This window comes from Struthio camelus, chromosome 18 (genome assembly GCF_040807025.1).
Source record: "Struthio camelus isolate bStrCam1 chromosome 18, bStrCam1.hap1, whole genome shotgun sequence".
Taxonomy (NCBI): domain Eukaryota; kingdom Metazoa; phylum Chordata; class Aves; order Struthioniformes; family Struthionidae; genus Struthio; species Struthio camelus.
Window position 1 is genome coordinate 16,668,927 of NC_090959.1, and position 14,254 is coordinate 16,683,180.

At 42.7% G+C, this 14,254-nt stretch overlaps 1 protein-coding gene across 3 annotated transcripts in view; it reads right to left on the minus strand.

The window, feature by feature from the left end:
- NKAIN4 (sodium/potassium transporting ATPase interacting 4) overlaps positions 1-14,254 on the minus strand; it is a 57,399-nt gene that overhangs the window by 5,108 nt on the left and 38,037 nt on the right. For 2 of the 3 annotated variants that reach the window (XR_011135374.1, XM_068912883.1), the window contains exons 4-6: positions 12,678-12,875; positions 5,128-5,188; positions 1,841-1,925 (exon numbers count right to left, since the gene is read on the minus strand). Coding sequence is in view for 2 of the 3 variants with exons in the window: in XM_068912883.1 (XP_068768984.1) it covers positions 1,841-1,925; positions 5,128-5,188; positions 12,678-12,875 (344 nt within the window). In the remaining variant the exon portion in view is untranslated. The remainder of the gene's footprint in view (positions 1-1,840; positions 1,926-5,127; positions 5,189-12,677; positions 12,876-14,254) is intronic. The other variant, XM_068912884.1, reaches the window with a different exon arrangement.

The window sequence follows — 14,254 nt, forward strand, 5'->3', positions numbered from 1 at the left end:
GGAATAAACAAAAATAACTGTTTGGTGGTTGCTGTGAAATTTATAGAGGGTCGCCTTATCTACTGCTAAGCAGCTGTTTTCATTTCCAGTTAGCCAGGAAGAAATATTATATTGTGCAGACAGAAGCTATCAGTACATGAATGATGCTCTGAAGAATGGGAACGAAGAGTGACAGAAGTACCTATGCACTTTATTAGTGGCTTACCATCTTAATGGGTGCCCTGTAGGGAAGTTTTACATTACCAGCTTCTGTTCATATTATGACCTCCCCCTATAGAAAACAATTGATAAGTACTAGCTTTTTTTTACAGACAAAACTATCATTTTTAAAGACAAGCAGCCCAAATCCTATACTGTAAAAGTGTGATGTTTCTTCCCTACACTGCTGTGTCAAGCTAGTAAATCAGGGAGCTGCCTGACGCTCCACAGCTTCTGCACACTATGGAAAATTCCATCTCACCATGACAAAATGAGAGGGAAATCAATATTTAATCTCCTGTAGCATCCCTCATAATAATGCTGTTGCACCCCTAAACTTACAGGGAGTTTAACTCCTTGGTAGAAATGACTCGTCCTCCTGGACTTGTGCTGCACACTGCAGTGACAAAGTGTGTAGTAAGTCTGTACTGTGTTACAGAGGCACATCCACAAATCGATTTGGGGACAGTTTTTCTTCTCCCAGCCTCACTTTTCTCCCCCATCCTCAAATCTTTCTTTTTGGCAGAGCTCTGGTAACATTAGTTTCAAAAAAACAGCCTCCCTTGACAACTGCTCTTAAAAATTTCTGCATGTTGAATTGCCTTCTCGCAGCTTCGATATAAGGAGTATCAGAAATTCAGATCTTATTGCTGCTTTAAACAGATAATGCTGGCCTTTATGTCTGAGAATCTCATTAAGAACCAGCTTTCAAGTGGACTGCATGAAAGCTCTTGTGCATTCAATAGTGGAAGGGGATTATCAGAGGGCAGAAATTAGGATTCAACAATGAGGCTCTATTAGCTGCATGAGGGGAGCTGCTGTTCTTGTAGGAAACAGAAGGCCAACAAAATGAAACCTTCCTGCATATGAACCATCTAATGCTCAGTTTAATTCAGCTCTGGTGTGTTAACTTTGTACTCTACAGATCCCCTAGGAATCCAAGCAGATAAAGGGTGACCATGCAACCCGGTGCCAGTGATAGACGCAGATTTTTTTTTTTTTTTTTTTTGGTGCCACCCTGAGAGAGGACTATGGGAGGATGGCAAAGACATGGCCAGGAATCAAAATCACATGGATGCGTAGATCAGAGTTCAGTTGTGACTGCCTGCGCACAGACCTAAGACAGAGCTTAAGTAACCATAGAAGATGCATATATTTTTCCCTGTGTAGAGGTCTGTGGTTGAGGCTCTGCTTGACAGACCACAATTCAACCTTGAGATGGAGAATTACATTCTGGTGTTGCTATGGCTTATCCCCAGCAACCACTGAAGCTGACTCTTCCTTCCCCACAGCTCCTACTTTTACCTGTTTGGTAAAGCGTTCATTGCTGAAAAGCCTCGCTTTGCTTTCTCTAAGAGAAAAGTGTCCAGTAGTTTGTCTATAACGCTGTCCTACAGCTGGCGCAAGTGCTTCTTGTCAAATGACACTGTTCTAAGTATGGCAATACCACCTTCACCCTAGCAGCCTGGGGCTGAACAGAGGCGGTCTCACCCCTTCTGTGTTCTGCTGCTTGATTGTGCCCTCATCTGAAAAACCTGCTGGAGAAATCAACCTGCAAAGGAGGAACAAACCCAAGCCCATGGCACCCTTGAGGCAAACTAAGAGGGATGTGTAGCCTCTTAGCACAGGACACAATACTTACAGGTATGTCTGCTTGAACAAAAGGTTGGTGGGTTTTTCATTGACATGGTAGAGAGGAAATGGATCAAATCCACCAATGAAATCAACTGAAAAAAAATCAAAACTGAAATAAACAAACAAACATGGCCAGGATGTTGAAAGGAAATGAAAGAAAAAGTCGATGCCTGTCATGACAACACAAAAATTAATGAGCGAACAGAAAAATGATTTTTTGGGTATGGGTTGTCCAGTGCTATTTGGAAATCTCTGCCTCTAATGACCTCTTTCCTCCATCTCTTGGGGTGGGAAAGTGTTCCAAAGGAGGAGTTTCAGCTAACACAGTACTTAAAGCACAGAGCTAACAAAAAAAACCAAACCAAAACAAGACTCCAGATAAACAGGAGGGCTTCCCTCGGCCTCTTTGGGTATTACCTCCACACTGCAACTTCACATGAGAATTGAGCTGACAAAGCCTCGGCCATTCAGCAGTGTGCTGAAAGGAGGAAGCTGGGGGAATGGCATGTGAGTGGATGCCAGCGAAGAAGCTGGCAGCACAGCAATGCCCATGAAGGTTATATACTGAAGTGGGAATTTTCTTGCCCCACTTGTCTTTCTTGCAAGACAGACAACAGCAGCTTTGGAGAACTGCAAATACCCCATTCATTATCTTCAGCTCTGATATTTTTCAGGTCCTCTCTGCCAACTCAGTTTCTTTTAAATGTGTACAAACAGGAACAATGCTTCCCTTTTCCAGTATTCACAAAAGGGCAGTGTAACTAAACAAGGGATGTTTTAAGTGACAATACCCTTAGTACCCATGGAAGAATTTTTCCAAGTCTCTCTTGGAGCCGCTGAAATTTGGCCAAATCTATACTACTGAGCTGGCCAACACAGCTAGGTCAGTAGGGGTATGATGTGTGATTTGCATCTGACCTAGCAGGCCTTGTAAAAAAAAAACCTTTCAAATAGATTTAGTTTAGACCACTTTTCAGTGCCAACTTAGTATATTTTGTTTGGAAGTGTGAAAGCTTATATCCCATACAAATGCCACTTAAAAACAACTGGAGAGTCTTATTAACTATATAAATGCCTGTTCATTTTTTTTTTCCTGAAGGTGGCACTATTATTTTAGGTTTTAGCTATATGTTGCTAAGGATTTTTGGTATTTTTTAATCAAACAATATAAAATCAGAAAAAATTCATTATAAATATGAAGTGAAAAAAAAACCTCTTAAAATAAATTTCTAAAGTAGAATTTTGAGGACAATGTATCCTCACAAATTGCATCCTGATGGATAGCTTCATGCTGATACGGTGATTCTGGAACCACTGCCAGTTAATAGGTGAAATCTGTAGAGGTCCTAAGTAAATTGGGAGCAGAATTCCCGGTGGCTTCCAATGAGACTTGGACTCTTTTCAGCCACTTTTGAAAAATGTTTATTTGAGTATTTTAAAAGACAGTTACTAACTGTATTACCTCAGTTGTGGACTGTCTAAATTGGGAGACCTTACAGACACACAATCTTAAGTAACTATTAGCTCCTTGAACAGAGTCACCTCATCTGAGCACCCAACTACGGAAGCACCCAAAATCCGAGTCACTTAAAAAAAAATCTTAACTGTAGTTCATTGTCGCTACCAGCCATACATTACAATGCATGAGCACATCTAAAATATTCTTGCTCACAATTCAGCATTAGTGGATCCCCACTGCTGTGTTTTTTCATGAAAATCACGTTAGCATGAGCTTCCTGATTAATGTGCCTCAGCACTTATAATTACTTCATGCTGCATATCAAAGGAACATTTAGAAGAAACCACAAATGGAAGAGAAAATTAAAACGCAGCTCAAATTTGTTCGGGTCACTGGAAGGATCTACCACTGTGAGTGTGAAATATTGATGGTTTGTCATTGTTAATTATTCAAGCTGGCATTTTAACTCCAAGCTGGGAAACTGGGAGGGGAAAGGAATTTGCTAGTGGAAAAAAATATGTATCCTGAAATTAACAGTTCTGCATTTCTAGATAATGCTTTCTTGCATGTGATTGCTTCTCCTAACAGATCCCTGTCATAAAAATGAGCTCTGTCAAGTTATTATTTTACAATATTAAAAAGGAACTCAGAACTCAAGCTGTTTAGGTAAAGGGAGAGCTATAGGGCAGTTTATAAGTAATATTACTTGTAATGTAACACCTTCACAAAGTGCACTTCTAAGCTCCAAATAATCAACTTATGCCAGTAGAATCAGTTCAACCACACAGGAAACAACAGAAAAATATGCAGGCAAGTCCGACCAGCAGTTCATCTCATCTGACCCCTTTGGAATAGCGTTCTTTGCATGCTTTCAAATATCCAGTTCAAAGCTGTTATTTTTCAGCTAACGTCCACGCCAGCCGCTCTTTACAAGGACAGAGCTACTTGCACAAACCTAACGAGCGTCTTGAGGAAGTGATACTGGGGTATGAAACCTTTGAATCAGATCCTTAGCTGCAGTAAACTGGCCTAGAGCCATTGATTTGAATAAAAGTACCGATTCAAACATGCTAAGAATTGAAACACAGAAAGCAACATATTGCCAATGAAAGAAGACTTCACATTTATTTGAACCCTATGCATCCATCCTTGTATATGCACAAGTATTGGTCTCAAAGGGAGTTTTAGAAGAGCAAAGTAATCCAGGACCAGGTGATAGGTATCTGGATAGATCCCACAGAGCCAGCCATCCATGTGCTTTCTCTTTGATTGTTTGCTCTGCTCTGACACTCTCATAGTGAATGCATGACACCTAAGAGAGCTGCCTACCAGGCGCAAGGGAGTCAGTTCATTCATCCTTCCTGTAATTCAGTGCTTCCTCTGCTTTTAAATTAAGTAGTCAGGTCAGTTCTTGGCAAGAAATCTTGCTCTCTGCTTCATCCTCAGCTTGTGGCATATGATACTCAGCAGGTGGCCTTCCTGCTTAGTTGAGTACCAGGCTGTATTCTCTGCTGTAGGTACTCCTACTTGCACTGGTAATATTTCACTGGCATTATGCTGCCCCGTTTCTCTGAAGCCTAGTCTAAGTGAGTAGCCAACACTAGGATTTTCTGTGCTGAAAGCGTAACAGTATTATAGCATCCAACACACAATGATGCAGGAAAAAAAGTCTCACAGTAAAAACAGCTGGTCCTGGAAAGGTGGTTACTGCTGTAAAAGGTAGATGGAGAGACAGAAAGAAGCCTCATTGCAACACATTGCTGATAGACCAACGTCTGAGAGAGAAAGAGAATTTAATAAAACCTTTGCCAAGGGTTCTGTTGATAGATACTTACAGCTGTCTTCTTCTTCTGTAAAAACACTAACAACGTAACAGGCATAGACAAAGCCCACCAGCTGGAAAAAACAGAGAAGAAATCATTTCAGCATCATTCTTGTGGGGCTGGTCAATATCTGCCTGGCACAACTGCAGCAGCCAGTATTTGCTCTGAACTTGGCAGCATTACTGTAACGGTGGAGCAAAGTTGTATTTGCTCTAAGGTAAGCAGTGCAGGGGTAGGCTTAGGAGAAGAGACTGCTGGGGGCAGACTCCAAGCTCAAAACTCAGAAATTGCAAGACCCATCTTTACCTTCAGAGTAGCAGCCTGCTGCTGCTAGAATGACTGGCAAGAAAATGGCCTGGTTTTCTTGACACTGAAAGTACCGTGCTACGTTTAGTGAGGGGGATGCAGGAGAGTGCCTGATGTAACATTATAGAGAGACCAGTACATACAAGGGAGACACACAGACACGTGTGTAGGCTTTATTAACAGAGGTCCAGGGACAAGAACTCATCAGCCCATAATCCTGTCACAAGCATTATGCAAGGAAAGAGACACTACTTTGGTGTAGGATCTGCCAACAAGACGAGACCAGTTTTTATGCAGATGAGATAGAAACTTAGTTGACCATACAAATGGTGACTTATTGGCAGCACATACTCAGAAGCCCTGAAATCTTTAATATCTTAGGCTTAGCGATCAAAAATTCATTGGTATGAAATCCTAGTCTTACTTTAGCTCTAAATTTGTAAGGCTCTCTTGATCCTTGGAATTGAATGAAAACTGCATGGACTAATCAGGCATTGGACTTGCAAAGGAAATGGGCCAGAGGATGATGAGAAACAACCAAGATCATAGCGATGGTCTTAATTCACAAATTTTATAGGCTAGCAGTAAATCGCCACCCCCGGGGGAGCCACACAGAAGCAGCGAAGGAACAGTAACGTGATACAACAGGGTGTCTCTCAAACAACAGCCTTCCCGGTGCGGTGCGGCCCACGTGCCAAGCAGTTGCCCAGAGCAGTGTTTAGGGCAGAAAACTAGAACAAACATTAAAAAAGCAGGTTAAGGTATCCTAGTGGCTCTGCACCTAGCAGATAGTTGGTAGAAGCTCTAAAGTGTCAGAGCCAGGCTGTGCTGTCCTTGCTCAGCTTCAGTAGCAAGCCATTATCCAGCCTGAATAAAGACAGAAGCTTCTGGTACTATGGGAATTGAGCATTCTGGATCCAGCAGGGTTTATCAGATATCCTCTCCATCCTTCGTTTTACATCTTTACATAACACCCCACTTAGCAAAATCTTGGTTGACACTAACTCTATTAGTAAAGTTATTGTGAGACATAATTGTTTTCCACTGTGAACTCAATTCTCTTGAACAAGAGTTAGAACGTAACATACAGTGACTCACTCCAAGGGAAGACAGAATGATGCATGGTGGGACTTGAAAAGTAGAGTCCATTCACTTTTAATATGACAGAAAAATACATCACACCAGAAAACAAAAGGCAAGATAATGAGATTTCTACTAGGGAGTTATAAGGCATTCTTGATTTCTGCAGCTCTCCTAGACAAAAAACCACCTTGTTGGAAGGAAATGGAATATTTTTTTTAGCATCACTAAACCTCGTATTTCCTTTACAATTTCCTATAATTGTATGAGAGACAAGCCAGCTCTCTCCTTTGCTCCTGGGTGGGCCCTGTGGAAGTCTGTCCCAGAGCTGCAGGGGAAGAGAGGTGGCTCTGTGCACTCACTCGTTCTCCTGCTCTGTATTTTCCCAGACAGGGTGGTTTCACGCTAAGTTTCCATTAGCCACAGGGTGCTTAACTTAGAAAGAAACCCCTCCAGGTGCAATGGCAACCGCAAAGCAATGGCAATGGCTGATGCAATTTTACCTGGTGTCTTTCAGAATTAGTTCGAGTAGAACTGCAGCTCTAACAGCGAGACAACCCCGAAGCGGCAGCCTTTGCCCCCTCCTGCTGCCAGCGCTGGGGGGGGACGCAGCAGCGGCGCTGGCCGCGGTGCTGAGCCGCTGCCGCGGTGCTGGGCGAGGATCCGTCCTGACGCTGAGGTTTTCTCCTTTCCTCGGCTTTGCCATCACGGCTCTGAGGAGGAACTCCGGGTTCGCAGCCACGCGAAGCGGCAGCCCTGAATTCAGTCACTGTATGACACTCGGCAGCACATGAACGCAAACCCTAGCTAAGTTTGCCGTCCCTGATAGCTGTGTCAGGGAACTCCTGACGGTCTTAACAATGAAAATGACTTATCTGCCCACTTTATGGGTAGAATACACAAAAGTATCAGCTGCACTATTACGGGCAACCTGTTAAACCTCTGAAAACTGCATTCTGACTTCAGAAGGAGCAAGCAAGCAGTAAGTTTGATTTGTAAAGCTTATGTTGCACAGAAATTAATGCCTCGTAACCCCCAACCATCACTCTTCTCTCCCCACATTTGTTTTCCTTTTACAGCCAAGGTGACCTTTTACACTCATAAACAAACAAGAAAGAAGCTGGTAGAGTAAGTCAACTTTCCAAAATCTCTAATCCCAGCTCTGTGGAAACTTACTTATTTATTGTTTCCCTGGACTTTGTTTCAAAATGACTTGCTTAGTTTTTAAGAATTACTCTGCATTGACCTGATAACCCTTTTCTTCTTGGTAGGAGTTTCATCAGTCATAAATTACTGTTTATTCAGCAGCTTGTTTTCTTTTTATTCAAATAAGTTCTATGAGACTCACAAGCTAGTCAGAATAGGAAAATTTCAGCGGCAAAGAGGGAAGAGACATACAATATGAACATGAGCTGCATTTTCACAGTGGCTGAACTAAACTATAATTAAAGCTATCACCTCTGGGATGAAATGAACTCCTGGGATCTACCCTGTGTCTTGCCTCCTTCATGAATTATGAATGAAATATAGTTACAGAGGAGAAATACTACTCCTTTTGTCACATCCTTTTCACTGGAAGAGTCTGCTAGAACGTGGGCTGAGCAGACTCCAAGAGACACCAACGGTTCCCTTCTGACTGCGTCCTTGGTGAAGATGTATCAAGCCGAAGAACATCACCAAGGTTAGAAGTGATTAACTGTGAGCAGAAAGCTTGACTAATGTCAAAAATTTGGAAGTAATTTCACTTTTGCTCTGAATGCCATCTTCATTCCTAATTACAATAACAAAGAGGGTTTTAAGCTGTATTATCCCAGTGAAATATCAATAATTCTTAGATCTTTGCAAACTGTGTAGGGGAGGTGGGCGAGGAGGAAAAAGTCAGTGACATAAAATGACACTAAGCTTCTGCTCTAATTCCCCAAAGAATGTTCTCAGATTTTAGCCTCTGCTGCTGTTTCCTCACTTGTTCTGCATGTTCAGTACCAGCTTCCTCCAGGCTGCACAAGTATCTGATTAAGCTTTTTATTAGGAACACATGTTGTAGGCAGGTGTGTTCAGTCAGCCTGTCAGACAGCCTGGGAAAAACACACACTGCCGAACAAAAAAGAGGATGGAGTTGGAATGTCCCAAGTGTTCTGCAGGCAAAAGCGCAGAGCAGAGGAGACAGGCAGGGACAAATCTGCCCAAAGGAGCCAGGAAAATGGAAGTCAGAACATCTTTCTGCTTCCCAGTCATTTGAAGTTAACTTTAATAATAAGTTGAAAAGTGTTCCCCCCAAAGCAGCATTGAACTAAAGTGCTTCAGCTAGAAAGAGTGAATTACAGGAAGATCTAGAGAAAGGGACCAGCTGGTTGCAAGCGTGTTAAGTATATGAAGGATGGGAAGGCAGATTTTAGGAGGTGTCACCTGTTGCTTGTGCAAAATCTTAGCTTTAGTCTACATTTATCCTAGTGAATATTTTGGGCCCTTTGACTCTTCTCTCGAGAGAAGAGAGAAACTTGCCATTGTTTTTTTCATTACAGAGAAAACGTGCAGATTCCTCTTCTTTAGGGCAGATGTATTCTAGGTTTCACTTCTAATCAAAGTGAATGAAGTGTACATGCTCTCATCAGTGTGAGAGGGAGAGTGAAGAGATTTCTGCCCAATTCCCAAGCTGTGAGAAGGTACTAACCGGCTTGAGAAAAAGCTACTATGATCAGATAGCCAAATAGAGGCAATCAAAATCCTTTGATTCCTTGACCCTTTTTGCTCTTTGGATGCAGTTACGGCCACTCAAAATCTAGCTTCTGCCAACAGCAAAGCATCTCTTGTGCCTTGCTTCTCACATAACATCTGCTGTCAAAGCTTGCACTGCCTCCTTTCTGGGAACCTTCCAACCTGTCAGTTTGAGTGAAAACAGCAGACAGGCAGGCAATGAGTTCTCTCAGTTGGGAAGACATTTCCAATTTCCATCCTGTTCAATGGAGCCTCAGGAAAAGCCTATCCTTCCCCACTCCCAGAACTACCATATGGACAGACCAGAACTATGCCAGGTATTTCAAAACCAGAAAACACTCCTTCCCCTGCTGGCTGTCAAGTTCAGGGGATGTAAGATGGATCCTTGCTGAGATAAAAAACAAAGCAGATTTTTTTCTTTTCTTGACAAACTGGTTTCTGCTGAATTTCCTAATTGGGTTGGTAGGATTAGTTTTACAATGACATTTCTATATAAGTACTGACTTTGCTTAGGAGGTTTCATTCTAGTAAGCCTTTTCCTCCAATGTCTTTTGTGCTAAAACACTGAGCAGGATTTATGCCTGCATTTCTGTTACAGAATTTACCATCAGCTCTGTCCCAATAACATTTCTAACCTTTCCATCTTCAAGAGAGGTGTGGGTTCAAATCTCAACAAGAGGATGTTTGAGATATCTGATGGATTTTATCTAGATCCAACAGCTACTTGTATCATGCATGGTGACCGATATCCCTGTTCGATCCCACTCCGGATTAAAGGAGTTGCTCTTCCCTTCAAGGAGTACAGAAAAGCTCTGAGCAAAAGCAGACTGAGACCTTATGCATCTCCTTCAAATGGAGGCACAGGACCATATTGCCAGAACGATACAGCCAGCAGAATTCAAGGTGACAGCCAACACTGCACTCACCATATGGGCTAAGGTTTTCCTTCCCTCTCCTTTGGCATATAAAATCAAATTCAGTGGGATGAGCTCAGCCTTAACCCAGCTACCCAACATGGCACACTACAGCTCCTCAGAAGCCTCAAAGAATTGATATCTCCAGAAAACAAATGAGAAGTCCTCAACTGGGTACTCCATTGTTAAAGAAAAAGGACTTCTCCTCACTGTATCTGGAATTAAAGAAAAAAAAAAAGACTTCCAAAACATTAACCAAAGCCAAAACTACAGAAAGAAAAGGATAATTTTGCCCCTCCTCTTCTAAATAGGATACTGATTACTCCTGTCTCAAATACCTAGCAGACAAGGAGGGAACTAGGTCATGTCCCTTACCGTATCCCCCAAGTCTTCGGTTGCTAGTCGTGCTTTTTGACTATTGATCTGGTCTCCCTGCCTGTCTGCAGCACAGACTACCTGCCAGGCGCTCTGGGAAGGACAGCAGCCTGTAATAAAATCTGCCTTAAAATGAGATAAAGAGAATAGAAAAAAAAATACTGGCAGGGATCAAAGAGTTTGACCCTCAGAGACTAAAAAGGGAGAGGATTGGCTGGCTGTTTTCAGGCAAGGTTTAAGTGAAAATATGTCTTTCTTTCTGTCTTACCTCAGCAAAACAGAGAGAAAAAACTCTATTTGTCCCTCCACATGAAAAAATTACAAAAGCATTTCAGAGCTGGCAGTAGCTACAGGCCTGGGGCTTCAATATTCCACTTTATTACAGGACAGGTAGGATGTTATTTCACTCTGCACAGCTCAGCCCGTATGGGCTTCTCACATCCAGGTGTTCTGGCCTCATTTCCAGGGTTTAGGATGCAAAAATCCACTGCAACTTAAATCCCAGGAAGGAGGAGAGAGGAAATATTTAACTACCTCCTATTTTATCTTACAGTTCCCATGAATTTCTCCCCGTCTGGTCCCTTGTGGTGTTTTGCAGATGCAGAAGGAATATTCCTGTGTGCCTTGGTGAAGCAAAGGAGAAGACACTCCCAGAGACACAGACTAGTTCCTTTGCCTCCTATATATCGATATCACCACTCAGCTTAGGACTATGTCCTGAGTTAGTAAGATGCCGTAAAACAGAGGTCTGTGTTTAGAAAAACAAACTCAGAGCAAGATCCTACCATTTGTTGGCTGAACCTTTGTGGCCTGGGGCACAGGGGCATGAGCCGTCTCAGGCATCTGGGAAGGATGCTAACAGCGACACTTCTGCACTTCAGAGGTCTGGGATATTCCAACTTCAATATCTGCCAACTGTTTCACTAAACTGGAGGAACAGCACCAGCTCAGCAACATCTATCCTATTTCGGTTAACAGTCCTTTTCAAAAGAAAACAGGCTCTGTTATTTTGGATACCTAAGTTTTCATTTCTCATACATATGTGGTGAAGCAACTCCCAGACACTTTAACTCGGACAACTTTCCCTGAAGGAGAACCCACCAAATATTAACAGCCCGCACACAAGCCAACTAAGGAAATAAGGATTTCTCTGTCCGCCTGTTTTGTGTGACATAGCAAGGAGGAGTCTGAGTCTTCTCCCCCTCCCTGCAGTTTGCTGGGTCATACAGGTCATCTCAGCCAATAGGAAATGCAGGATCAAGACAGTAGACAATTGTACCAAAAACATGCTGAGAAGCACTTGGGATTCCAGAAGCTTGGAATTTCTCTGTATTCGTTATCCTTTAACATTTAAATCAAAGCAAGTTACCCTTATTTTTTCAGCCAGACCTGAAATGCTGAAATGTGAACGTTTCACCAGTACACCTTAATCTACGTTTAAAGCCATCAACCACAAAGTAACAAACCGAAGCAGATTAGAAAGATGCAGGCTGCTAACTCTAAAGCAGCTACAAAACGCAAGAGCACCAGTGAAGTAAGGGAAACAATGGGTAGTTGTTTCACTTAATTTCACAGACAAATGAGAAACAATTAATTAACAGTGAACATTAAGGAGATTGAATTACTGCAGAGTATTTAAAAAGCCTGTGGAAGACTCCGATGAGGAAACAGTTCATGGAAACATTTAGAGCAAATCTTAGGTGTCAGCAAAAGTAAAATATGCTCCTTTCTGCTTCCTTAAAGTTTATTGCATTCTCTGGAGATAAGGATTTTCTCACCTTTATTTCCTCGCAGCCACAAACAAATACATGCTCCCCTACCCGCTACCAAATCCTGAGGAACTGAAGAAATCCTTCTGAACAAGGATCTCTGTCCTTGTCAACACATGACTCTTCTGGCCCTGACAGGGATACACAATGAGTTGTTACTGTAAGGTTGCATATGATACATTACTTCAAGTTGCTGGCATTAATTTCCAATTCTTATTAGCAATGATGTTGGTAAGGGAACAGGAGAACGAAAAATGCTAGCTTTCAATGACATTTACAGAGGCTTTTGCAATCAGATGAGACAAAGTGGGGCAGAAAATATGGGCTGGTTTCAGTGCCTGGAAAAACAGACAGTATCCACTCAACAGCTGCTGCCCTGTGGCACGCTCACCGGTACACTCACCGCGATCAGGATCTGGAAGGAGCTGTGCATGACCTCGATGTAGCGATACTCCAGGGCACAGCCTATCACAGAGATGTACGAATGGCTGTCCAACCCCTTGATGCCAGACATTGAAGCCTCCTTCCTTACACAGCCAGGGCCATTTTCACTCCACCACGACTGATGCCGGGAGATATTAAATGTCAGGAGTTCACTGTCCTAAAGAGAGAAAAGTTGCAAAAACATCTCCATTTACTATACAAGAGTATCTGACATGCTGTTTTAATGGAGGTCTTATTAAAACCAATTGAAAAATCTAAAGTTTCTAAAATCCCCACCCTCAGGAAATGCCAGCACAGATCAAAACACATTGGCTTTATAATTCTTATTAAAAATATTTCCCAGATAGGCTTCTGTGGTGGGAACCACCTCTGAGGCAGCCCTGTAACACTCCAACAAAGCCATTTCACCTTTACATAGCAAGTTTTGGAAGCAGGTCTGAGCAGCTCCTAAAGCAGAAAGAACAATTTCTAGGCTCCAGGTCCAGGAACACTTTGCTAGTGGTTCCTGCACCTAGAAAAGAACCTTCAAGACTTGAGTCTAGGAGATTAACCTTGCAAATTTAGAAAAAAAGGGTAGACAAGGCAGCACTAAGCATCCCATCCCCGAATCACAAGTCCACAGGTATGCCCTTCCCCAAACTCAAATCCACACAAAGCATAAGTGAAATATGAACTTCATAGCCCCAAAATGAACTTCCAAAACCAACAGTTCTTCCTCTGTCCCCAGCTTTTAACGTGTCTAACAAGTTCTCTTACCGTTCCTAACTCCCCAGTCTCCTCCCATACTCTAACAGGTTTCTGGGTCTTCTGTTGACTCTTGATCACTGTCAGCCTCATGTCAAACTACCCAGCTGAGCTAACCTCACTGTGATGATTGCTTGTCCTTGCAAACACTTCTCTAGCAATTCTGCAACCAGGTGCACACGTAAAAATGACAACATTTTCCTCACGCTTGAGAAGAGCGGGATACCCCCTAGAAAACTGGCACGTGCTTTGGGATTTTCAGCTTTCAGGACATTGCAAAGCCCTCCCTGCAGATGGTAAAAGACAAACTTCGCAAATTAGAACAGGGCAGGAAAGAGCTCAGCTGCATCACTTCACCAATAAGTGCTAAGTGCTGGATGTCCTAGCAAGCCTCTCTGTTCACTTTGAGGTAGAATCAACAACCCTTTTTGACTACAGCCACAAAGAGGGGTAGGGGGTTACAAGGGTAGGGTAGATTATAAAATGGATCAGGCACAGAATCTACGTGACTCTACAGGGTAGAAATAAGCACTGGATATACGTATCCAATCTAACCACTATTAAGACTTTTAGCACGTACCTATATGCTACTTAGCACTGGTCATTCCGGGGTCCTACTCAGTCCCTATGGGAAGGGCCCAGCTCCCAGAGTAGCAGCACTCAGAGCTGGGAGTAGTCACACTTTCTAACTTGGAAAAACTCATGTGGGAAGCTCCTCTGCCTTAGCTCCACGTAGAGTCAAGGGGGAACAAGAGGCTAATCTAGGCTCCTGCTCTGACTTATCACTGGAGA